Here is a 26,237-nt window from a genome sequence, read left to right on the forward strand (position 1 = left end):
AATGCGAGGTGATGCATTTTGGAAGGTCAAATTTGAAAGCTGAGTACAGGATTAAGGATAGGATTCTTGGCAGCGTGGAGGAACAGAGGGATCTTGGTGTGCAGATACATAGATCCCTTAAAATGGCCACCGAAGTGGACAGGGTTGTTAAGAAAGCATATGGTGTTTTGGCTTTCATTAACAGGGGGATTGAGTTTAAGAGTCGTGAGATCTTGTTGCAGCTCTATAAAACTTTGGTTAGACCGCACTTGGAATACTGCGTCCAGTTCTGGGCGCCCTATTATAGGAAAGATGTGGATGCTTTGGAGAGGGTTCAGAGGAGGTTTACCAGGATGCTGCCTGGACTGGAGGGCTTATCTTATGAAGAGAGGTTGACTGAGCTCGGTCTCTTTTCATTGGAGAAAAGGAGGAGGAGAGGGGACCTAATTGAGGTATACAAGATAATGAGAGGCATAGATAGAGTTGATAGCCAGAGACTATTTCCCAGGGCAGAAATGGCTAGCACGAGGGGTCATAGTTTTAAGCTGGTTGGTGGAAAGTATAGAGGGGATGTCAGAGGCAGGTTCTTTATGCAGAGAGTTGTGAGAGCATGGAATGCGTTGCCAGCAGCAGTTGTGGAAGCAAGGTCATTGGGGTCATTTAAGAGACTGCTGGACATGTATATGGTCACAGAAATTTGAGGGTGCATACATGAGGATCAATGGTCGGCGCAACATTGTGGGCTGAAGGGCCTGTTCTGTGCTGTACTGTTCTATGTTCTATGTTCTATGTTAAACAATCCAAGTTTTCATTTTAAGATAAATTATCCTTCTTCTGAATGGTACTCCTTTCTGCAATTCTATCATTGCTTACATATTACAATTCGAGATGTACAACGCTCATAAACATTTACATAAATTAGCTTTATAAATGTAACTTCCCTGTGTCATCTTCCTGGAGCTGATCCTATCTTTGACCTTGAGCTTCATATTTAAGCTTTGCTTCTATCTTTCTCCATATGTCATAATGTATAATGTTGATTTACTGACAAAAGGAATTTAAGATGACCTAGTTAGCACTATTTGTCCTTCCACTGTCATCTTCGTTTTCTTTGTTAATCTAACATGCCCTGGAGTTTTCATGATCTCTTTGCCACATTTCTGCTTCCTATTCATGCACTTTCAATATTGTAGGTTGTACACGTTTTGATTAAATTAGATTAGATTAGATTCCCTACAGTGTGGAAACAGGCCCTTCGGCCAAACAAGTCCAAACCGCCCCTTGAAGCATCCCACCCAGACCCATCCCCCTATAACTCATACATCCCTGAACACTACGGGCAATTTAGCATGGCCAATCCACCTAGCCTGCATATCTTTGAACTGTGGGAGGAAACCGGAGCACCCGGAGGAAATCCAAACGGACATGGGGAGAATATCAGAGATAATGGGAACTGCAGATGCTGGAGATTCCAAGATAATAAAATGTGAGGCTGGATGAACACAGCAGGCCAAGCAGCATCTCAGGAGCACATTGCTTGGCCTGCTGTGTTCATCCAGCCTCACATTTTATTATATGGGGAGAATATGCAAGCTCCACACAGACAGTCGCCCCAAGTCCCTGGCACTGTGAAGCTGCAGTGCTAACCATTGAGTCACCATGCTGCCCAAATACTTTTAAAATACTCATGTGTTTTCCTCTCTTCTACACCCTAGGCTTTGTTTTACTGTGATGTTTCCAAACCTTTTGTGTTGGGAATAACCTACAAATATTAACATTGTCCAAGGTTCCTCATTCTTTAACTTCTAAGAGACCTGAATCTATTTGTACTCTGGGGCGGTGTGTTTGCCTTTAACAGAATGTATTACCTGATGTGGCAAAGCTTATGCTATTTCCTGCAGCATAAGAAACTAGGTCTGGATATTCTTGTATTAAAAAAATCTGACAGAAATGTATTACAACGAACTATTATGTACAAACATAAATGCCTGGGCTGATATTAGGTTACAACAGAGAAGGCTGTTTCCAGTGTCAATGCACTAAATTAGTGTCTACTGTACAATCTGTGATGGTCTCTTGTAGGCTGTTCCATGGATCACCACTTGCTGAGTTCCATGTCTTTCAGGACACTTCATGGTAATATCATGGAACTAGCTTCCATGTGCATTTTAGCCCTTGTGTGCTGTCCTGCCCTTTCCAAATATATGACATTAATGGTTGTAAACATTTCTGACCACATTACACCATTAACATGCTGTGTGAGATTTACGATGTGGAAAACTTAGTAATCTTCTGAAATTAACTTGGTGACTCTAAACCTGAATGATGTGCTTGCATTTGTGCATTTTGTTAAAATTTTCCTTGTTGCCAATATTGACCCGTCTTTTGGTCACCTGTGTTTTCTTCTGAGGCTTGACTTGACCTTTGGAACTAGAATTCCTGAACATAATTGTCCAATGTCCTTTGTGTCAGATGTTTTACAAGTATCAAGAAAAGCCCAACAGCTTTTGGCTAGGTGCAACAAACAAATCTGTTATCGATTTTGTTGGTTAGGCGCATTTGCTGACTATCGTAATAGTGTTAACTTCACCTAATGCATGTAATTATTGTTGGTCCGTCGCTATGGCTTCATTGTGTTCATCCTCAAATAGTATGTCATTAGAATGGCGCTTTTGTCTTTCCCAAAGAATCCTTCCTAAAGGCTTTTATTGGTGTAGAAGTGACGACGAGTGCATTGAGTCTCTCCGGTGCTTGCTCTTTAGAAAAATCACACATATGCCCTTTGTTCCTGCAGTGTCTGAAGAACTGCTCAATAAGTTATGGATTTGCTGTTTATTTGACATGAATTGGAGCCTGTTAGTCCTGTAGTTAATTCCTACATACATCCAGATTTTTTTTGGATCTTTCTGCTTGTCCATAGAAAGATCAGGTGTGATAATTCAGTCAATCTTCACATGGCCAATGTCAAGCAAAATTTTTAGAGCTCTTTTTCTCAGAATCTTTCTATAATTTTGTCAATAAAATAGAGCTGCAAACATTGTTTGAACAGCTCTAATTCAATAACGGTGTTACTGGATGCCCAATCCACAATGAGGTTTCTGCTACCTGTGATTCAGCCTTAAAAACATTTAAGTTCAATATCCTGACTTTGAGGTAGTGGAAATGAAAACTGCTTCTCCCTTCATAACAAAGACTTAGCAGCTAGTGTCATAAGAGACTGTTACTTATGTATCTACTGTCAGGAACGAAGTATTCTAGGTTTCTATATTGCATTACAACTGGCTTTGTGTCTCAGTTCAAAAGTAGACATCAGCTTTTTTTTAGGTGAAACAATCATAGAAATTTATTTTATTGTGAAAGAACTTATGGTCTGGTCAAAATAAACTGTTTTTTCTTGGCAATCAATGCTCTACTACAAATCTGCACATCTATCTGTACTCACAAAAATTGTTGTTGCTTCAGAGTGACCGACTCTCCCTTTGTTCAAATTCTTTGTTATCCAGTGCTTTTGTCGAGTTAGTTTTCAACTTATTTTCCAAACATTTGCCAAACAAGTAATAGATTATTTTTAAGATGGTTACTGCAGCTATCATTGTGTGTGTTTATTTCTAACAGGGTGTTCTACCTGATGTAGCAACAGTTATATTATCGTCCTTGACATAAACTGAACATGGATATTGTGACATTGAAGAATCCAACAGATGTTTATTGTAACTAACTATTATGTAGAAACATTACACACTTCAGACAGATAGGTGTCAGGGCTAATATCAAGCTATTAGGTTACAACAAGGGAGCGTGTTTCCACTAGATTTTCATGCTTCAAGTCATCCAAGATGAGATCAAGCATGAGATCTTTATAACTTCAGGTCCCATGCTATAACGAGGTATTGATATCGTAAGCAAGACCCTAAATGTATAATGACACACTAACCATGAGACAACAGCATGGGCTACTTAATTGTGATAAACCAACTGATAGATTGATAGATTGAGATAGTAGGAACTGCAGGAGAATCTGAGATAACAAGGTGTAGAGCTGGATGAACACAGCAGGCCAAGCAGCATCCGAGGAATGGGAAGGGTCTAGGCCCGAAACGTCAGCCTTCCTGCTCCTCTGATGCTGCTTGGCCTGCTGTGTTCATCCAGCTCGACACCTTGTTATCTTATGATTGATTGAGTTATATTGTTTTGATGGTAATAGATGAATAGTAGCCAATGAGTGAACAGCTGAGAAACTCAGATATGTTCTGTATGTGCAATCCATTCCCACCCAAATATTGAAATGACAAATTTATTACCACTGCTAATAAAGAAGCAGATCTTAAATTGTTCTTTCCTGTTTTAGGTGGCTCCACAGATTAAAACTAGAATGATGTCATTTGGAACCACAATGGTAAGTTATCAGCCGCAAGGTGACAAAGTTAATTTCTTCCGCATGGTCATCTCAAACCCAGCAGCTACACAAGAGGACATCGATTTCCTCATTGAGGAAATAGAGCGACTTGGACAGGACCTGTGACTACAAGGTTCAAGATGTCTGCCCTAAAACAATGGAAATGTTGCTATTGTGTGAATGTATTTCATTGTTTATCTCCCCCAAACTAGTCTGGTGTGACATTCACCCTGTCTACAGGCACTGGAGCTGAAGACTCCCTGTGTGAAATTACGGAGATTAGATGTTATTTAATGCAATTAAACATTTTCTGAAGTTTTAAAAGGTATGAGTCATTTACAGCCTGTCGCATTTGAAACAAATTATCCTGAAGCATTAAGTGCTGAAATGATGTATTAACAGTAAATAGAACACTTTAGATATTTTGTTATGGTTCTGTGACAGCCCCACTCCAAGCAGATGTTACACACCAAAAATTCACAACATTTCTGTCGTTACTTATGAAGACCTTTATCAGCAAAGCTTTTTTTGGCTTCAAAAGCTGCAGATTTTTGCAATTTTATGCAGCCTAGAAAATAGTCAATAATGGAAATTTAGTTCATTAATTTAGCCTCTTCAACTAGATGCCAGAAAAATTGTTTAAAAGATCTGTCCTTCAGATTTGTGAAATCATTATTATTTTGGCTCTGCATTAAAGTGTCAACTTCAGATATTCTATATTTATTTTGATAGAGGGAAAAAATGTTTTCATAATTTTGGTTGCCATACTTGAAATTGAAAGTTAGTGTTTGAAATCTTCAGACCAGGAGTTTACACATGCAATGTATACCAGTGATGTTGCTCTTCATGCTATAAAGAAATGACAATTGACAACTCTGTCGACAACTGGATGGTGTTCAGTGTCTGTGAAAGTGTTTCCTTTGTAGAAGTTTGAGTAATGTCTAGTTCACCTCAGATTGAGGCTGTGCACTTTAGAATCAAACTGTACTGTGTTGAATAATAGTGTTTTAATGTACTGTAGTATATTGTTACCACACATGGTATATTTAGATTTGGTAACAGGAAGTTTGAGTTAAAACTCCGATATGGTTCTTCACGCCCAACATACTCAAATTTGCATTAAATCTTATAAGCCAGAATATCTTTAAGTGTTGTCGATGAGAAGGCCTTGCCTCTAGCGCTAACATAAAATGTGCTGTGCAACTAATCAGTCAAAGCATACTGATGTAGCAGATGTGTGAATACTGAAAGGATATTCTCACATGAGTTGGCTATCACTCATGCAGTCAATGTGAAGGCATATTTTTTTAAGAAAGATACTGATAGATCCATCAGACTCCAGTCAGGTCTCTCCTGATAATATAATCAAACTGTCCTTGAGTTTTATAGTGTACTGTAAAAGGCTCCATATGTTAAACATGACAGAGGGAAAACTTAACATTAAAGCCAAATAATTCCATTTTCATACCAAGAGTAACTGGCACTTGGAATAGTCTCTCTCACGGAAGCAAGGACTGTGAAGTTATTTAAGAGCTACTTGGTTTTTCATTGGAAGGAATTTACATTAATCTATGTAGATTCTGGTGAAATATATCTGATTGTAATTAAAATTAAAGTATTTAGCAATATTAGTTTTTAAAAGCTCAGCTTTGCCCATCCTGTTAAAGTAGACTTTTGCTCAGACATGTGAAACAAGTCCACGTCACAAATGGATATCATTAGTCTTGTGATGTCAGCTACTACATTGAGTGTATACAGTACTTACTGTATTAAATTTTAAAATGATAGACCAATTTTAAGGGAATCAAGGGGCATGAGGAAGAAGTGGCAACATGGCATTGAAATAGAGGACCAGACATGAATGGCAGATCAGGTTCAAGGGCAACTGGCCAACTCCTGCTCCTTGTGTCTACATTTCCATGTCATTTTCATGGGTATATTTATCATTTGTGTGATATTCTATTCATGTGATACTTTTCTGATGCATCAGTTAAATAAATACTTATTCCTCCAACATTGGCAAATAACACTTAATTAGTTTACAGTATGCATGCTAAATGATTGGCAGTAAGACATCCCTTTATAGTGAAAAACAAGTAGCTCATCCTGTGTGAACCATATATTAAGCTACTTAGATTATCAGAAACTAGTTACACAAATCTCTTCAGTGAATACATTTTTTAAAGAAAAATGTGCTCAGTGATCCTCCACATAAAGAGCATAAGAGCATGTACAACTGTACAAAATATGAGCAGGAGTAGCCCCTAGGGCTTGCTCTGTCATTCAGTAAGGTCATGATTGGTGTTCGGCCTCACCTCCACTTTCCTGCTTGCTCCCCATGTCACTTGACTCACTGTGATATCAAATTCTATCCATCATAGCCTTCTATATATTCAATGATGACATGTACACAACATTCTGGAATAGAGAATTCCAAAATTTCACAGGCCTCAGAGTATAAATTTTTCTTCTTATCACAGTCCCAAACCATTGAACTCTTTTCCAAAAACTGTGTCCCAAGTTCTGGATTTCCCAAGCAGGGGAAACAAACTCTCAGCATCTCCCGTTCAAGCCCCTTCTGAATCTTGTTTGTATCAATGATATCACCTCTCTTTCTAGGACAACCATCTCAGTCTAGGTCCCAGTCTAGTGAATCTTTCTTGTAAGATCTCCAAGGTAAATATATCCTTCCCTCAATATGGCAACTAAAACTGTACACAGTATTACAGCCCTATATAATTACAACAACACTTCATTGTTCTTTTACGTCAGTGCCCTTGCAGTAAAAGTCAATATGCTATTTGCCTTCCAAAGTATTTGTTATAACAACATGTTAACTTTCTGAATTCTTGTACAAGTAAACCCAAATGTCTCTAAACATCAACGATACCCAGTTACATTACAGCATTGGCTCCTGAAGACAGTGAAAAGCATTATCATGATAAAATTGATGTTCATAAATGATATGGACATGCAAGCTCAAAGTGGTCAAATTGGCACGTGGCATCATACTAAATCGGTTAGTGTCAGTGGAAGAGGTATTGAGGTTGCTTGGCTTATCGAGCTGGTTTGTTGTTTCACAGACATTTCGTTATCACACTTAGTAACAAAACATCTGAAAAACAAAAAAAACAGCTCAACAAGCCAACCAACATCAACACCCACAACCTAAGCTAGAGATCTACCCGAAAACCTTAGGGAAGAGGTATTTCAGAAATTACAAAATAACTTGGGCAAAGGTATGTAACTGGACAGAACAACGGTAGATGAGATTAATGCAGAAGCATGTTCAATGTTGCTCATAATGGAATATAATTAAATTCCGCAAGCTGTATAAAAAGGAGTGGAGCATTAAGCTGAACAATACCCAGGAATCTGAATAATTCTGTTAAACATGTCTATCCGGTGCAGAGCAGCAATCTCATTTCCAATCAGAAACTGAACTCCATAGTCAAAACGTAGACTATCAATCAGACGAGGTGGTGATGAAACTGCATCATCTTCTGGCCAGGTTATAGTTTGGGTACTGTATTCTGTTCTAGTGACTGTGAAATTAAAGTAATATTCCAGCATAGGAGGCTGTACTGAGAAGAGTAGCAAGACTGATGTAACAGCTTCTAAATTATTGGGTAAGACTGTAGGTACTCAGCAAAATTTGGAGCTATTGGAGTGGTAATCTTATGAAGATAAGTAAAATATTTCAGGGTATGAGCATTTAATACAAAATATTGTTTTATGTTGGGGTAATAAAAGAAAGAGACTTAAGGTCAAATGATATTAGTTAATTTTAAACCTGATGTAAGGAGATAGTTGTTCAAAAAAGTGTGATTAATGGGTGCAATACATTTCCACATAGGCCTGGTTGAGACAAAATCCATGAAAATATTGAAGACCAAGTTTGATATACAACATTGGGCGATTAGCATGTCTAGGTGGATGAATCAAGATAGGTCAACTGGCCTTCCTTACCTGTAATAATCTTGTGATCTTACACACATATAATGATTCTAACATTGCCAGTAATGACCAAATCACTGCTCTAAATAAGATGAATTCAGAAAGGTAACTAAAAGTCCACAGTGGTCATAGTTGGACTTGCTGATGCCTAACTTAGATAAAAGGTGACTCATTTGTACACCAGATAATACATGAAGAGTTTTGCTAAAATTATTTTCCCATTGTTGCACTAACAATCTGTGAAATTTTACTTGGGTCATTGTCACCTCGGGCATTGCATGTTGCTGAAACATTACCTAATTGACCATTCTATTTAAAGTTAAAACTTTAGCTTATCAAGATCTAATGTGAATTAGTATGTGTTGGGTTGGGGAAGACCACTGACTGGACAAACTGTGTAACTGTCTTAGTCATGTCCATTTAACAGGCTAGGATATGCATTCCATTTATTTAGCAGGATCGACAGAGTCAAAATATGTGATGTCAAAAAAAAATTGTGAAGTGATTTTCTTGCATCTAATATATACTTTGCAGCATTCTTTCCAATATGGAACTGTGTTTTGGAATCTGAATAGTAAACACTGTCCTGTGTCTTTCCTGTTAAGATGCTTGTTGTATATCCAGCCAGCTACAGGCAGTTTGACCTGTAATAAAGAACTTTAGTGTTTACTACTTTGTCTGCTTTTTTTTTTTTCAGAAAATGAAATTGATCATGCTGAGGTTGATAAATGGAAAAACAAATTGCATGTTACAGCAGATTGATTTCACAGACCTAGAAGGCCAAAAAATGAAGAATGTGTAATATCAAATGTTGGAAATTTTGGATGAGTTTGTATCCAAAGTTAACATAGACAAGTCTTTAAACAAATATTCAACTTTCTTGTCATTAAGTGATCATAATACACAAATGAACTCCTGTTGCTTGAGTGAGTTTAACTGCAAAAAAAGCATGTATTATCTCCTGCCAAGAATCAACATGCACCTGGGGAACAGTTTTGGAAATCCTGATTTTCTGTCTTGTAATTGAAATGAATACATAACCGAGGGCCAGGGCCATTGGCTTGCTGACCCACATGACTATGTGCATGCCAAGTAGTGTCAGCAACGTATGATAGACACAGCTAAATGATCCCACAACCAATGGACCAGATCTAAGTGTTGCCACATTCATCCATGAAGGGTGGTGGACAATAGGAGGAGCGGATTCACAAATCCTCTGTCCTCAATGATATGGGTGTCCAGCACAACGGTATAAAAGATAAGGCTGAAGTATTTGCAACAAGCTTCAGCTAGAAGTGACAAGTGAATGATCCATCTCAGCCACCTCCTGAGGTTACAAGCATCAAAGTGTCCAGTCTTCAACCAGTTCATTCACTTGAGATATTAAGTAATGGCTAAAGGAACTAGCTCTACACCTTGTTATCTCCTATCTGTTTCAATATCCTGTAGTCCAGAACTGGACCCATCCCTAGCCAAGCTGTTCCAGAAAAGTCAAAACATAGTTGCATACTTAGAAATGTAGAATATTGCTCAGTGACATCCTAGTCAACCCAATCCATTACAAAACTTTCAATCTATTTTCAATCATCAGCAAAATGATGGAAGGAGTCATCGTCTGTGCTATTGAATGCCACTTAATCAGCAGTAACCTGTTTCCTGGAAGTTAGTCTGAGTTCCACCAGGGCCACTCATTTCCTGACTTCATTACAACTTTGGTGCAAACAAAAAAACCTGAATTTCAGAGATGGGCAACAGTGAAGTGGCAATGTCTAATGATTACTAACTACTGAGGATTTAGTATGCTTCACTCGACATGGATAATGCTGGCTAAGTTAGCATTTATTGTCCAGACTTCAGACAAGAGTCGACCACATTGCCATGGGTATGGAGTCACGTGTACCAGACCAGGTAAAGATGGCAGTTTTCCTTCCAAGGACTTTCGTACAATCAACAATTGGTCACCATAAGACCAGCTTATTTTTATTGAATCCCAATTTCACTGTCTGCTAGGGTGGGATTTTAAATGTCTACAAAACATTCATCTGGCTTCTGAATTACTCGTCCAGTGACATTACTACTATACCACCACCTCTCTTTCTTTTACTTTGATATGCAGCAAGATTTGGACAGTATCCAGCTTGATCTGTTAAGTGGTAAGTAACATTTCCACCTCAGAGGTGCCAGGTAATGACCATCTCCAAAAAAATTCATCAAACTATTTCCCCTCAAAGACATTGGCATCACTGAATTCCACGCTACCCACATTCTGAGAACTACCTATCATTGGTAACTGAACTGTACGAGCCAAATAAATACTATGGCTACAAGAGTAGGTAGATGCTAGAAATTCTAGAACAAGTAGCTCAGTTTCTGCATCCCCAGTGCTTGCATACCCAGTGCTTGCATACCATCTACAAGGCACATATTAGGAGTGAAACGGAATGCTTGCCTGGATGAATGCAGTTCCAACAACAACAAGAGGCAGCATGGTGGCTCAGTGGTTAGCACTGCAGCCTCACAGCGCCAGGGACCCAGGTTCAATTCCAGCCTCGGCAACTGTCTGTGCGGAGTTTGCACATTCTCCCTGTGTCTGTGTGGGTTTTCTCTGGGTGCCCCGGTTTCCTCCCACAGTCCAAAGATGTGCGAGCTAGGTGGGTTGGCCATGCTAAATTGTCCCATAGTGTTCAGGGGTGTGTGGGTTATAGAGGGATGGTTCTGGGTGGAATGCTCTAAGAGGCGGTGTTGACTTGTTGGGCCAAAGGGCCTGTTTCCACACTGTAGGGAATCAAATCTAATCTAAACACTCAGGGAGCTCAACAACAGCTAGGGCAAAGCAGATGCCTTAATGACAACATGCAATCAACATCCACAAGCATTCACTCCATCCTCCACCAAATCACAGTGTTAGCAATGTGTACCATCTATAAACAGCACTGCAACATATCACCAAAGGTTCCTTTGATAACATCTTGCAACCACAACCTCTAACATCTAGAAGAACAAAAGCAGCAGATGCATGGGGCACAACAAGCACCAAACACAGCATCCTGACTTGGAAGTATATTACTATTCATTCACTGTTGCTGGGTCTAAATCCTGGAATTCCCTTCTAAACACAACTTTGAGTAAATACTCCACACAGATTGTACCACCTTCGCCAAGTCAATTAGGGATGGGCAATAAATGTAGGTTGAGCCAGTGATGCCCACATCCTCTAGACAAATACAGGTGATTTCCCGTAGTGGTCAGGAATTTCTGAGTCTTGATCTGACAGTGACAACAGGATGGAAGTGGACAGCTACATCAGCATGTGATGTGGACGCAAAGCCGTCCATCAACTTGTCCATGGTGGTAAAGTTCACAGTCAATGCTGGTTTAGTAGAGGAAAACACAGCGAGCAGTGTATCTTATAGATCATACTTGCTGCAACCTGGGCATCCTAGTGATGGAGGAGGTTGCTCTTCATCTTAATGACAAATGAGTTGCAGTGACATTACACTGCCTTCTCCTGGATGATATCAAGCCTCTTCTGTTGCAACAGTGGTTCAGCAGTAGGACTACTGCTAGTCAAGCTGGTCGAGTCCTAAAGGACCAGGTCTGCAGCAGGCCTACAAGAGGGAAAAACATACTTTACCTTGTCCTTACCAATCTGCCAGCTGCAGATGTGCACCTGTCCATGACAGATCAATAAGAGTGACCACTGCACAGTCCTTGTGGAGTTGAAGTCTTACCTTCACATTGAGAACAACCTCCATCGTGTTGTGTGACACTGTCCCTGTGCTAAATAGGACAGTCTTTGAACAGTTCTATCAACTCCAGACTGGGAATCCATGAAGCACCGTGGGCCATCAACAGCAGCAGAATCGTACTCCATGTAACCTCATAGGCCCGCTATCTCCCACTCAAACATTACCATGAGGCATGGCCACCAACACAGGACAGTGCAGGAGGGCATGCCAGAGGAAACACCAGGCATACCTGAAGATGAGGTATCAACCTGGTGAAGCCACCAAACAGGACTATTTGCATGTCAAACTACATAAGCAGCGAGTGATAGCCAGGGCTAAGTGATACCACAGCCAACGGATCAGATCTAAGCTCTGCAGTCCTGTCACATCAAGTCATGAATGGTGGTAGACAATTAAACAAATTACTGGAGGAGCAGACTCCACAAATATCCCCAACCTCAATGAGGGAACATCTCAATACATCAGTGCAAAAGATAAGGCAAAAGCATTTGTGGCAATCTTCAGCCAGAAGTGCCGAGTGGATGATTCACCTCAGTCTCCTCTGGTGGTCTCCAACATCACAGATAGCGGTCTTCAGCCAATTTGATTCACTCCATGTGACAACATTCTGGAAATAATACTAAAGACTGGCGTTCTGGAACTTGCTGCTCCCCTAGCTAAGATCATCCAGTATTGTTACAATGCTGGCATCTACCCAACAGTGTGGAAAATTGCCCGGGTATGTTCATACACAAAAAGCAGGACAACTCTAACCTGCCAATCACCGTCTCTCTAATGAAGGGTCTAGGCCCGAAACGTCAGCTTTTGTGCTCCTGAGATGCTGCTTGGCCTGCTGTGTTCATCCAGCTCCATACTTTGTTATCTTGGATTCTCCAGCATCTGCAGTTCCCATTATCACCGTCCATCAGTCTGCTCTTGATCATCAGCAAAGTGATGGAAGGTGTCATCAATAGTGTTATCAAGTAACACCTATTTAGTGATGCCCAGTTTAGGCTCCACTAGGGCCACTCAGTTGCTAACTTTGTTCCAGCCTTGGTTCAAACATTCGTCCATGAATTCCAGAGGTGAGGTGAGAGTGACAGCCCTTAGCATCAAGGCTGCATCGACCAAGCATAGCATCAAGGAATCCTGGCAAAACTGGAATTAATGAATATCAGGGGGCAAACGCTCCAGTGGTTAAAGTCATACCTGGTATCGGAAGATGGTGGCAATTGCTGGAGGTCAGGCATCTCTGCTCTAGTACATCTCCGGGGAAGTTCCTCAGGATAGTGTCTTAGGCCCAACTATCTTCAGCTGCTTTCTCAATGACATTCACTCTAACATAATGTCGGAAGCGGGGATGTTCACTGATGAGTGCACCTTGTTTGGCACCATTTGTGACTCCTCAGATGCTGAAGCAATCCATGTTAAAATGCAACAAGATCTGGACAATGTCCAAACTTGGGCTGACAAGTGGCAAGTGGCATTCACATCACACAAATGCCAGGCTATGACAATCTCCAAAATAAGACAATTTAACCAACACCCCTTGATATTTAATAAGATTAACACCACCAAATCTCCCACTATCAACATCCTGAGGGTTACTGTTGACCAGAAACTTAACTGGACTCACCACATAAACACAATGGTTACAACAGCAGGCCAGAAGCTAGAAATACTGTGGTGAGTAACTCACCCCCGGCTCCTCAAAACCTGTCCACTATCTACAAATCAGGAGTGTGATGGAATACTCCCCACTTGTTTGAAGAGTGCAGCATTTAGAAAACTCAAAAGGCTTCTCAGCATCCAGGACAAAGCAGCCCACATCCACAAACATCCACTCCCTCCATTACCAGTAGCATCACTGTATACAATCTACAAGATGCACCACAGAAGTTTGACAATGGTCCTTAGGCAGCACCTTCCAAACACATGGCCATTTCCATCTAGAAGGACAAGGGCAGCAGGTCCAAGAGAACACCACCACCTGCAAGTTCCCCTCCAAACCACTCACCATCCTGACTTGGAAATAAATCGCCATTCTTTCACTGTTGCTGGGTCAAAATCCTGCAATTCCCTCCCTAAGGCATTGTGGGTCAACCTACAACACATGGACTGCAGCTGTTCAAGAAGGCAAGCTCACCACCAACTTGTCAACAACATCTAGGGACAGACAATAAATGCTGGCCCAGCTGATGACACTCTTGTCCCATGAGCAAATAAAAAAATGACTTGCCATCACCTTAGTGGAAATGAGAGTATGGTGCATGATCAGGAAACAGCAAGTGGGAATAAGGGATTCTTTTTCAGGTTGGCGTGCTGTAATGAGGGGAATACTATAGGGATCAGTTTTAGGGCTGAAATTGTTTACAGTAAATGTTTATGACCTGGCGGAAGGAAGCAAACATACTGTGGTCAGATTCCCACAACATGAAAATAAGTGCAAAGGCAGGTTGTGAAAGGGATACTGTTTACAGAGACAATATTGATAAGTTAAGTAAACAGGCAAAATGATGGCAAATGGAATATAACATTGAAAATGTGAAGTTGTTCATGTTGGAAGGCATAACAAGAAGAACCAAATATTATTTAGAGAAGAACTGTAGAAAGCTGCAACACGAAGCAATTTAGATGATTTGTGCACAAAACACAGAAAGCTGGCACGCAGGTGTAGTAGATAGCCAGGAAAGCTAATGGAATGTGGGCCTTTATATCAAGGAAGTTAAAGTATAAGAACAGAGAAGTCTTACTGCAACTGTACGAGGTGCTGCTGAGACTACATCTGAGGAATTGTGAGCAATTTTTGTTCCCCTATTTAAGGAAATAAAGTATTTCATTGGAGGCAGTTCAGAGAAGGCTCAGTAGGATGATCCCCAGTATGGAGGGACTCTCCTTTGAGCAAAGGCTAAACAGGTAGGGACACTACTCCCTGGAGTTTGGGAGAATGAGTGGTGTTCTCGTTGAAACATATGAGATTCTTAAGGGGCTTGGCAGGATAAATGCTTTGAGAAGGTGTTTCCACTCAGAGTTTAGGACCAGAGTGCACGGTCTCAGAATAAAGGGGTGTCAATTCAAGACTGAGATGAGGAGGAATTTTTTCTCTCAAAGAGTTTTGCATCTTTGAAACTCCTTGCCACAGAGAGCTGTGAGGGCAGAGTTCCTGTGAACATTAAGGCTGAGATAATGAATAGGGGAATCAAGAGTTATGGGGAAAGGGCAGGAAATTAGACATGAGTAGTGTCCGATCAGCTATCAGCCTATTTAACGGCACAGTAGGCTATGAGGGACCTACACTCGTTTCTATTTCTTGTGGCCTTAAGATCTAAAAGTGCTTACTTTACTTATGAAATTTTAGACAAACATAGTAAAGACTGTGACAACCAAGCCATTTTCTTGTGTGAGTTCCCTCACCACCTGAGAGGTCCCATTTGAAAGGAATATCTTTCAGGCTTCCACCAGCATAACCAATAGTGATGCTACCAAGTTACTTTTGGCAGAAGATGCTAAAGCTCCCCATCCGACATACATTCAAACATTAAATTCATTTTCTTCAAGTGGAAACTATTACTACACTGTTATCAGATGAGTGCCAAATCTAAAAAACTCATGGGAGCACGTTGGAGGAAAAGTTGGATGGAAGTAGAAGTCCCAGGTAGGCTTATTTCATATCTGAATGAAAGCAAGCGAATACCCTGCTGGAAAAATTCAGCAGCTCCAGCAGCATCTGTGGAGAGAGAAACAGAGTTAATTTTTTTGAGTTTGATGTGATGCTTCTTTAGAACATTTTGCTTGTTTTATTTGTGTTTAATTCTCTGCACTTCACTTCCAGGTATGCCCAACTTGAATGAAGTACTACTATTCTGTCCTATGGGATTTCCATTTGAAACTTTCAGCTTGTTCTCCTTCATTGCTTTCTATTTCCCTCCTAGTGTTTGACGGATCATTTCTGAAGAAGTCATTGAACTTGAAACATTAGTTCTGTTTCTCGTCCACAGATACTGCCAGACTTGTCGTGTTTCCAGCATTTTATTATTCCATGTTCACTTGGGGACTCTTTTTTTTTAAAAAACGTGTTTTACACAGTGCTTTTCAGGGCCTTAGTACAACCTAATTAAGTACTTTCTGAAACAAAAACAGAAGTTGCCAGAAAACTCAGCAGGTCTAGCAGCATCCGTAGAGAGAAATCATGGTTGACGTTTCAGGTCCAGAGACGCTTCCTCAAACCGATGCTGCCAGACCTGCTGAGCATTTCCAGCAACTTCTGTTTTTGTTCCTGATTTACAGCATCCACAGTTCTTTCAGTTTTTAGTACGTACTTTTTCAAGTGTAGCCACCATTGTAATGTAGGGAATTTGGCAGCGAATGGACACACGGAAAAGGTTCTATAAACAGCAATGAGATAAATGAACAGTTTGATTCAAGAGATAATGCGTCCTGAAAATACCGCAGGTTGAAAAGTAGAATATTTTCCATTCTCCATCCCTAATAACCCCCATCTTGTAAAACACACACCAAAAAAAATGCAATTCAAAGCAAACAACGTGTACTTGCCTCTGTTTAACGGATGACCACAAAATTGGACCCGGCCGTGATGCATCTCCAAGATAATAAAATGTGAGGCTGGATGAACACAGCAGGCCAAGCAGCATCTCAGGAGCACAAAAGCTGACGTTTCGGGCCTAGACCCTTCATCAGAGAGGGGGATGGGGTGAGGGTTCTGGAATAAATAGGGACAGAGGGGGAGGCGGACCGAAGATGGAGAGAAAAGAAGATAGGTGGAGAGAGTTTAGGTGGGGAGGTAGGGAGGGGATAGGTCAGTCCAGGGAAGACGGACAGGTCAAGGAGGTGGGATGAGGTTAGTAGGTAGATGGGGGTGCGGCTTGGGGTGGGAGGAAGGGATGGATGAGAGGAAGAACAGGTTAGGGAGGCAGAGACAGGTTGGACCGGTTTTGGGATGCAGTGGGTGGAGGGGAAGAGCTGGGCTGGTTGTGTGGTGCAGTGGGGGGAGGGGACGAACTGGGCTGGTTTAGGGATGCGGTGGGGGAAGGGGAGATTTTGAAGCTGGTGAAGTCCACATTGATACCATTAGGCTGCAAGGTTCCCAAGCGGAATATGAGTTGCTGCTCCTGCAACCTTCAGGTGGCATCATTGTGGCACTGCAGGAGGCCCATGATGGGCATGTCATCAAGAGAATGGGAGGGGGAGTGGAAATGGTTGGCGACTGGGAGGTGCAGTTGTTTGTTGCGAACTGAGCGGAGGTGTTCTGCAAAGCAGTCCCCAAGCTTCCGCTTGGTTTCCCCAATGTAGAGGGAGCCACACCGCGTACAGTGGATGCAGTATACCACATTGGTAGATGTGCAGGTGAACCTCTGCTTAATACGGAAAGTCATCTTGGGGCCTGGGATAGGGTTGAGGGAGGAGGTGTGGGGGCAAGTGTAGCACTTCCTGTGGTTGCAGGGGAAGGTGCCGGGTGTGGTGGGGTTGGAGGGCAGTGTGGAGCGAACAAGGGAGTCACGGAGAGAGTGATCTCTCCGGAAAGCAGACAGGGGTGGGGATGGAAAAATGTCTTGGGTGGTGGGGTCAGATTGTAGATGGCGGAAGTGTCGGAGGATGATGCGTTGTATCCGGAGGTTGGTGGGGTGGTGTGTGAGAACGAGGGGGATCCTTTTGGGCGGTTGTGGCGGGGGCGGGGTGTGAGGGACGTGTTGCGGGAAACGCGGTCAAGGGCGTTCTCGATCACTGTGGGGGGAAAGTTGCGGTCCTTGAAGAACGTGAACATCTGGGATGTGCGGGAGTGCATTGTGTTGTCATGGGAGCAGATGCGGCGGAGGCGGAGGAATTGGGAATAGGGGATGGAATTTTTGCAGAAGGGTGGGTGGGAGGAGGTGTATTCTAGGTATCTGTGGGAGTCGGTGGGCTTGAAATGGACATCACTTACAAGCTGGCTGCCTGAGATGGAGACTGAGAGGTCCAGGAAGGTGAGGGATGTGCTGGAGATGGCCCAGGTGAACTGAAGGTTAGGGTGGAAGGTGTTGGTGAAGTGGATGAACTGTTTGAGCTCCTCTGGGGAGCAAGAGGCGGCGCCGATACAGTCATCAATGTACCGGAGGAAGAGGTGGGGTTTGGGGCCTGTGCAGGTGCGGAAGAGGGACTGTTACACATAACCTACAAAGAGGCAGGCATAGCTGGGGCCCATGCAGGTGCCCATGGCCACCCCCTTGGTCTGTAAGAAGTGGGAGGAGTCAAAAGAGAAGTTGTTGAGGGTGAGGACGAGTTCGGCTAGGCGGATGAGGGTGTTGGTGGAGGGGGACTGGTCAGGCCTGCGGGACAGGAAGAAGCGGAGGGCCTTGAGGCCATCTGCATGCGGAAACCAGGTGTATAGGGACTGGACGTCCATGGTGAAGATGAGGTGTTGGGACACTTCTGCCATCTACAATCCGACCCCACCACCTAAGACATTTTTCCATCCCCACCCCTGTCTGCTTTCCGGAGAGACCACTCTCTCCGTGGCCACCTTGTTCGCTCCACACTGCCCTCCAACCCCACCACACCCGGCACCTTCCCCTGCAACTGCAGGAAATGCTACACTTGCCCCCACACCTCCTCCCTCACCCCTATCCCCGGCCCCAAGATGACTTTCCACATTAAGCAGAGGTTCACCTGCACATCTGCCAATGTGGTATACTGCATCCACTGTACGTGGTGTGGCTCCCTCTACATTGGGGAAACCAAGCGGAGGCTTGGGGACCGCTTTGCAGAACACCTCCGCTCAGTTCGCAACAAACAACTGCACCTCCCAGTCGCCAACCATTTCCACTCCCCCTCCCATTCTTTAGATGACATGTCCATCATGGGCCTCCTGCACTGCCACAATGAAGCCACCTGAAGGTTGCAGGAACAGCAACTCATATTCCGCTTGGGAACCCTGCAGCCTAATGGTATCAATGTGGACTTCACCAGCTTCGAAATCTCCCCTTCCCCCACCGCATCTCTAAACCAGTCCAGTTCTTCCCCTCCCCCCACTGCACCACACAACCAGCCCAGCTCTTCCCCTCCACCCACAGCATCCCAAAACCAGTCCAACCTGTCTCTGAGATAATGGGAACTGCAGATGCTGGAGAATTCCAAGATAATAAAATGTGAGGCTGGATGAACACAGCAGGCCAAGCAGCATCTCAGGAGCACAAAAGCTGACGTTTCGGGCCTAGACCCTTCATCACCCTTCATGATGAAGGGTCTAGGCCCGAAACGTCAGCTTTTGTGCTCCTGAGATGCTGCTTGGCCTGCTGTGTTCATCCAGCCTCACATTTTATTACCAACCTGTCTCTGCCTCCCTAACCTGTTCTTCCTCTCACCCATCCCTTCCTCCCACCCCAAGCCACACCCCCATTTCCTACCTATTCACCTCATTCCACCTCCTTGACCTGTCCGTCTTCCCTGGACTGACCTATACCCTCCATACCTCCCCACCTATACTCTCCTCTCCACTAATCTTCTTTTCCCTCCATCTTTGGTCCGCCTCCCCCTCTCTCCCTATTTATTCCAGTTCCCTCTCCCCATCCCCCTCTCTGATGAAGGGTCTAGGCCCGAAACGTCAGCTTTTGTGCTCCTGAGATGCTGCTGGGCCTGCTGTGTTCATCCAGCTCCACACTTTATTATCTTGGATTCTCCAGCATCTGCAGTTCCCATTATATCTGTGATGCATCTCCAGCTTGGTAAAAAGTTCAGCCTTTAGTTTAGAAACGTACGGCGACAAATTGTTTGCAGAACTGTTGCAGAGCGGTGAAATTATATTTACTGATTAAAAGATGTTGAATTGATTAAACATATTCAGGACCCAAACTTATAATAGAACCTTATCAAGAACATTTTCAAGTTTAAACTGCGCAGAACCTTTCACGGATTTTCAGCTGTTTTCAATTAATCTGGAGAAAGTCAAGGAAACACATTTTCCTGCTCAGCCGCAAGAATCGGCAAGTAATTGTCCGGAATGATAACCCATTACACAAACATTTACTTTCCGATACGTGAAATTGTAATGGGTCGTTAGACCTGTAGGTGGTGCTATCGCTGCATACTATGGAGGCAGTGCCATTCTGTCACGATCCCTGGTAGCAGATAAACTGCTTCTTCCAGTTTTGCTGACTTGCAAATAGCAGAAGGCAGCCCATTTCAGTGGCTGATGGGACCTCAGGCTGCACTTGCTGGGACTGGCAGCTGCTGACGGACAGTGGCCAACAACCAAGAGCTGCCAGCTCCATCAGTGCAACAGTCGCTCTACAGACACAGCAGACATCTGCATTGGCTGAAGCTGCAATGCCAAGCAAGAGTTTGCACAATAACTCAGTGCCAGATACCCTCGAAAGGAGGTGCATTTTGTTGTTGGAAGCCACCAGGCAACAGGCTCCAATGATAGGAAGACAAGGGGACAGGGGCTGGTGGGTGGCAAGTGGAGATGTTTTGGTGCACCAGAAGAGCTGTTCCTGCTAAGGTACTCTCTGGGGGAGTCGGTAAGAGATGTCCTCATCATCAAACCAGCTGGGAGGATGCCAGGTTTCACCCAGCATTCTACTATTTGGCAGCTGACCTCTCTAACATGGGTGAAATGTCCATGGACATGAGGAGCTACCAGCACTTGACCACTAAAGTTATTTAATTGATCACCACACCAAATAGCCAACTGCTAAGCTGCCCACCCAATGGTAACGTGGCTTAGTGGTGGTAAGATGTCGGGCTCCTCTGCCACACCTTTCCCTGCCATTTTATCAACACGCTTCCCCTGCCGAACCCGCAGCCTGTCATCCATGGGCCAGGAACCCCAGCGCATAGGCTTCGACCAAAAAGGTAAAACTGAAAGGGAAGATTTCAGCCAATATTCCAAAGTGAAGAATGATTTCTTTCATAATTTTCACTGTACTTTATTTATAAAATGACACATATTGGTCCTAAAATGCCATAGGTTATGGTCTGTCACGCCCCACCTGCCCTGACCTGAAATTCTCAACCCGCTGTCCAGGCATCAACACCTGGAAACTTGGAAGTGAGCAAGAGGAATCTGGAGAATCCACCTTTGGCCACCAGTGAGGTGAACATGCATTCCAACTCAACTTTGCCATTGGCTCATGCCACCAGGCTGCCATCCAGGAACGGGAAGAATATCCAGATCCCACATATTGTAAAAACAAGTGGTTGTAGACACAGATGATTTATTCTACTTAGGACTTGGTTGCTATCTATTTGACTGCATTTACAATGACTCAAATGGTTACATTCCTGCAGAGTGAAACATGAGGGAGATAGATTAATTCTTTTCCACAGGACACTGAGTCAGAGCACTGTTTGAAAACACTGTTTGCAGCACAAATTTCCCCGTCAATATATTTTAGTTAACAAACTGAGAAAGGAATGAATTGAAAAAAAAATCAGGAAAATAAATTGGGGTATTTTCGGCCTGATTGAACTTATTTAATAATGCACACCTGCAACAAACTGAAATGAGTGAGATAGTAGATGCTTAAATTTTATTGAGATCACAGTGATTCAAGGTGGCAACAGAAACATATGATAATTTCTCCAAAGCTAGTCCATATTCATTGACATCTCTGGAGAAAGAGGCTTCCCTACATTTAACCCTTCCATAACAGCATGCTGTTAATCAGTCTCAACTTCTTAAAATTACCAATTATCTACACTAAACATTGACTTACACGTATACTTCATTCTTTTCAGTTGATGAGCATTCAGAGAGTACTCAAAGAGTGCATGCATTTGATATTTGGCATGGAAACAGGCCATTCAAACCAACTAGCCCATGCTAGAGTTTATGGCCCACTTGAGCCTCCATCCATCTTTCCTCATCTACATCTACCATCATAACTATCTACTCTTCTCTCCCTTGCCTGGTTGCCCCTTAAATGCACCTATAGCATTTACTTCAAATACTCTGTGTGGTATTGAGGTCCACATTCTCACCAACCCACAGACAAGGGTGGCGCAGTGGTAGTATGGCGCACTGACCTCTACATCGCCGAGGCCAAACGCCAACTCTCCGACACCAACTCCTACCGCCCCCTCGATCATGACCCCACACCAGAGCACCAAACCATCATCTCCAACACCATTCATGACCTCATCACCTCAGGGGACCTCCCACCCACAGCCTCCAACCTCATTGTTCCCCAGACCTGCACGGCCCGTTTCTATCTCCTTCCCAAAATCCACAAACTTGCCTGCCCTGGTCGACCCATTGTCTCAGCCTGTTCCTGCCCCACTGAACTCATCTCCACCTATCTGGACTCCATTTTCTCCCCTTTGGTCCAGGAACTCGCTACGTACGTCCATGACACCACCCACGCCCTACACCTCCTCCAGGACTTCCAATTCCCTGGCCCCCAACACCTCATTTTCACCATGGACGTCCAGTCCCTATACACCTGTATTCTGTATGCAGATGGACTCAAGACCCTCCGCTTCTTCTTGTCCCGTAGGCCCGACCAGTCCCCCTCCACCGACACCCTCATCCGCCTAGCCGAACTCGTCCTCACCCTCAACAACTTCTCTCTCGATTCCTCTCACTTCCTACAGACAAAGGAGGTGGCCATGGGCACCTGCATGGGCCCCAGCTATGCCTGCCTCTTTATAGGTTACGTGGAACAGTCCCTCTTCCGCACCTACACAGGCCCCAAACCCCACCACTTCTTCCGTTACATAGATGACTGTATCGGCGCCACTTCTTGCTCCCCAGAGGAGCTCAAACAGTTCATCCACTTCACCAACACCTTCCACCCCAACCTTCAGTTCACCTGGGCCATCTCCAGCACATCCCTCACCTTCCTGGGCCTCTCAGTCTCCATCTCAGGCAGCCAGCTTGTAAGTGATGTCCATTTCAAGCCCACCGACTCCCACAGCTACCTAGAATACACCTCCTCCCACCCACCCTTCTGCAAAAATTCCATCCCCTATTCCCAATTCCTCCGCCTCCGCCACATCTGCTCCCACGATGAGGCATTCCACTCCCGCACATCCCAGATGTCCAAGCTCTTCAAGGACCGCAACTTTCCCCCCACAGTGGTCAAGAACGCCATTGACCGCGTCTCCCGCATTTCCCGCAACACATCCCTCACACCCCGCCCCCGCCTCAACCGCCCAAAGAGGATCCCCGTCGTTCTCACACACCACCCCACCAACCTCCGGATACAACGCATCATCCTCCGACACTTCCGCCATCTACAATCCGACGCCACTACCCAAGACATTTTTCCATCCCCACCCTTGTCTGCTTTCCGGAGAGACCACTGGGTCCGTGACTCCCTTGTTCGCTCCACACTGCCCTCCAACCCCACCACACCCGGCAACTTCCCCTGTAACTGCAGGAAATGCTACACTTGCCCCCACACCTCCTCCCTCAGCCCTATCCCAGGCCCCAAGATGACTTTCCATATTAAGCAGAGGTTCACCTGCACATCTGCCAATGTGGTATACTGCATCCATTGTACCCGGTGTGGCTTCCTCTACATTGGGGAAACCAAGCGGAGGCTTGGGGACCGCTTCGCAGCACACCTCCGCTCGATTCGCAATAAACAACTAAACCTCCCAGTCGCAAACCATTTCCACTCCCCCTCCCATTCTTTAGATGACATGTCCATCATGGGCCTCCTGCAGTGCCACAATGATGCCACTCAAAGGTTGCAGGAACAGCAACTCATATTCCGCTTGGGAACCCTGCAGCCCAATGGTATCAATGTGGACTTCACCAGCTTCAAAATCTCCCCTTTCCCCACCCCATCCCAAAACCAGCCCAGTTCGTCCCCTCCCCCCACTGCACAACACAACCAGCCCAGCTCTTTCCCTCCACCCACTGCATCCCAAAACCAGTCCAACCTGTCTCTGCCTCCCTAACCTGTTCTTCCTCTCACCCATCCCTTCCTCCCACCCCAAGCCGCACCTCCATCTCCTGCCTACTAACCTCATCCCGCCTCCTTGACCTGTCCGTCTTCCCTGGGCTGACCTATCCCCTCCCTACCTCCCCACCTATACTCTCCTCTCCAACGATCTTCTCCTCTATCCATCTTCGGTCCGCCTCCTCCTCTTTCCCCATTTATTTCAGAACCCTCTCCCCATCCCCCTCTCTGATGATGGGTCTAGGCCCGAAACGTCAGCTTTTGTGCTCCTGAGATGCTGCTGGGCCTGCTGTGTTCATCCAGCTCCACATTTTATTATCTCACATTCTCACCATTTTTTTTTCAATCTAGAGGAGGATGCTAAAGCAAAATACACATGTGAATATGTTTGCAGTATGATCATATACCAAGGTGTTTCACTTTTTCAAAATTCAACAAAGGGAATTTACCTTTGAAACTTTCAACGGTAAGAAAAATAACCGAGCTGACCAATTTGTTTGACATATACATGCTGACATTTTCATTTATATACGCAGCCATTGTGAAAGCCAGGGTTGCTGGGCCGTGCAAACAGGCAGTGCTGAATTCTTGTGCAGTACATCAGGCATGTATTTACAAAGCATTTAAAATGTTGATCTTGAATACTTTAAACCTCTTCTGTTGACTGGTAACTAAAGGCAGTTTGCTACCAGATGGAAATGATCAAGCCTTACCAGGTGCTCTGCAGATTCACAGAACAAAGGATACCTTAATGAAAAATGAAAGCATGTACGAAACAAAGCATTGCAACAACATACAGACACATGCACATGCAGATTCACTTGTCAAACAATGGGCCTGGAGAATGATTGAAAGTGAACTTCAAAGAGAGCTGCTATTTATTTCATGACTTGCAGATTTTACATTTAAATTATCTCAATTCTCTGTGTTTCAGGCACGTCATCAGAGAAAATTATTAGCAAAAACAGAAATTGTTGGAGAAACTCAGCAGGATAGAAAGCAGAGTTAATGTTTTGGGACCAGTGACCCGTCCTCAGAAACAGAGAAAATAATTATTCCACCATAGGCAATAAAATGTGAGGCTGGATGAACACAGTAGGCCCAGCAGCATCTCAGGAGCACAAAAGCTGACGTTTCGGGCCTAGATCCTTCATCAGAGATGGGGATGGGGTGAGGGTTCTGGAACAAATAGGGAGAGAGGGGGAGGTGGACCGAAGATGTAAAGAAAAGAAGATAGGTGGAGAGGAAAGTATAGGTGGGGAGGTGGGGAGGGGATAGGTCAGTCCAGGGAAAACGGACAGGTCAAGGAGGTGGGATGAGGTTAGTAGGTAGGAGATGGAGGTGCGGCTTGGGGTGGGAGGAAGGGATGGGTGAGAGGAAGAACAGGTTAGGGAAGCAGAGACAGGTTGGACTGGTTTTGGGATGCAGTGGGTGGAGGGGAAGAGCTGGGCTGGTTGTGTGGTGCAGTGGGGGGAGGGGACGAACTGGGCTGGTTTTGGGATGGGGTGGGGAAAGGGGAGATTTTGAAGCTGGTGAAGTCCACATTGATACCATTGGGCTGCAGGGTTCCCAAGCGGAATATGAGTTGCTGTTCCTGCAACCTTCGGGTGGCATCATTGTGGCACTGCAGGAGGGCCATGATGGAGACGTCATCTAAAGAATGGGAGGGGGAGTGGAAATGGTTGGCGACTGGGAGGTGCAGTTGTTTGTTGCGAACTGAGCAGAGGTGTTCTGCAAAGCAGTCCCCAAGCCTCCGCTTGGTTTCCCCAATGTAGAGGAAGCCACACCGGGTACAATGGATGCAGTATACCACATTGGTAGATGTGCAGGTGAACCTCTGCTTAATATGGAAAGTCATCTTGGGGCCTGGGATAGGGGTGAGGGAGGAGGTGTGGGGGCAAGTGTAGCATTTCCTGCGGTTGCAGGGAAAGGTGCCTGGTGCGGTGGGGTTGGAGGGCAGTGTGGAGCGAAAAAGGGAGTCACGGAGAGAGTGATCTCTCCGGAAAGCAGACAAGAGTGGGGATGGAAAAATGTCTTGGGTGGTGGGGTCGGATTGTAGATGGCGGAAGTGTCGGAGGATGATGTGTTGTATCCGGAGGTTGGTGGGGTGGTGTGTGAGAATGAGGGGGATCCTCTTTGGGTGGTTGAGGCGGGGGCGGGGTGTGAGGGATGTGTTGCGGGAAATGCAGGAGACACGGTCAAAGGCGTTCTCGACCACTGTGGGGGGAAAGTTGCGGTCCTTGAAGAGCTTGGACATCTGGGATGTGCAAGAGT

At 44.4% G+C, this 26,237-nt stretch overlaps 1 protein-coding gene across 1 annotated transcript in view; it reads left to right on the forward strand.

The window, feature by feature from the left end:
* The window catches only part of gad2 (glutamate decarboxylase 2), a 132,803-nt gene extending 123,802 nt beyond the window's left edge, over positions 1 to 9,001 (forward strand). The window contains exon 16 of the mRNA XM_048559863.2: positions 4,328 to 9,001. Within this exon, the coding sequence (XP_048415820.1) occupies positions 4,328 to 4,501 (174 nt within the window). The 3' untranslated portion in view covers positions 4,502 to 9,001. The remainder of the gene's footprint in view (positions 1 to 4,327) is intronic.
* The last annotated feature ends 17,236 nt before the right edge of the window (positions 9,002 to 26,237 follow it).

This window comes from Stegostoma tigrinum, chromosome 2 (assembly GCF_030684315.1).
Source record: "Stegostoma tigrinum isolate sSteTig4 chromosome 2, sSteTig4.hap1, whole genome shotgun sequence".
NCBI lineage: Eukaryota > Metazoa > Chordata > Chondrichthyes > Orectolobiformes > Stegostomatidae > Stegostoma > Stegostoma tigrinum.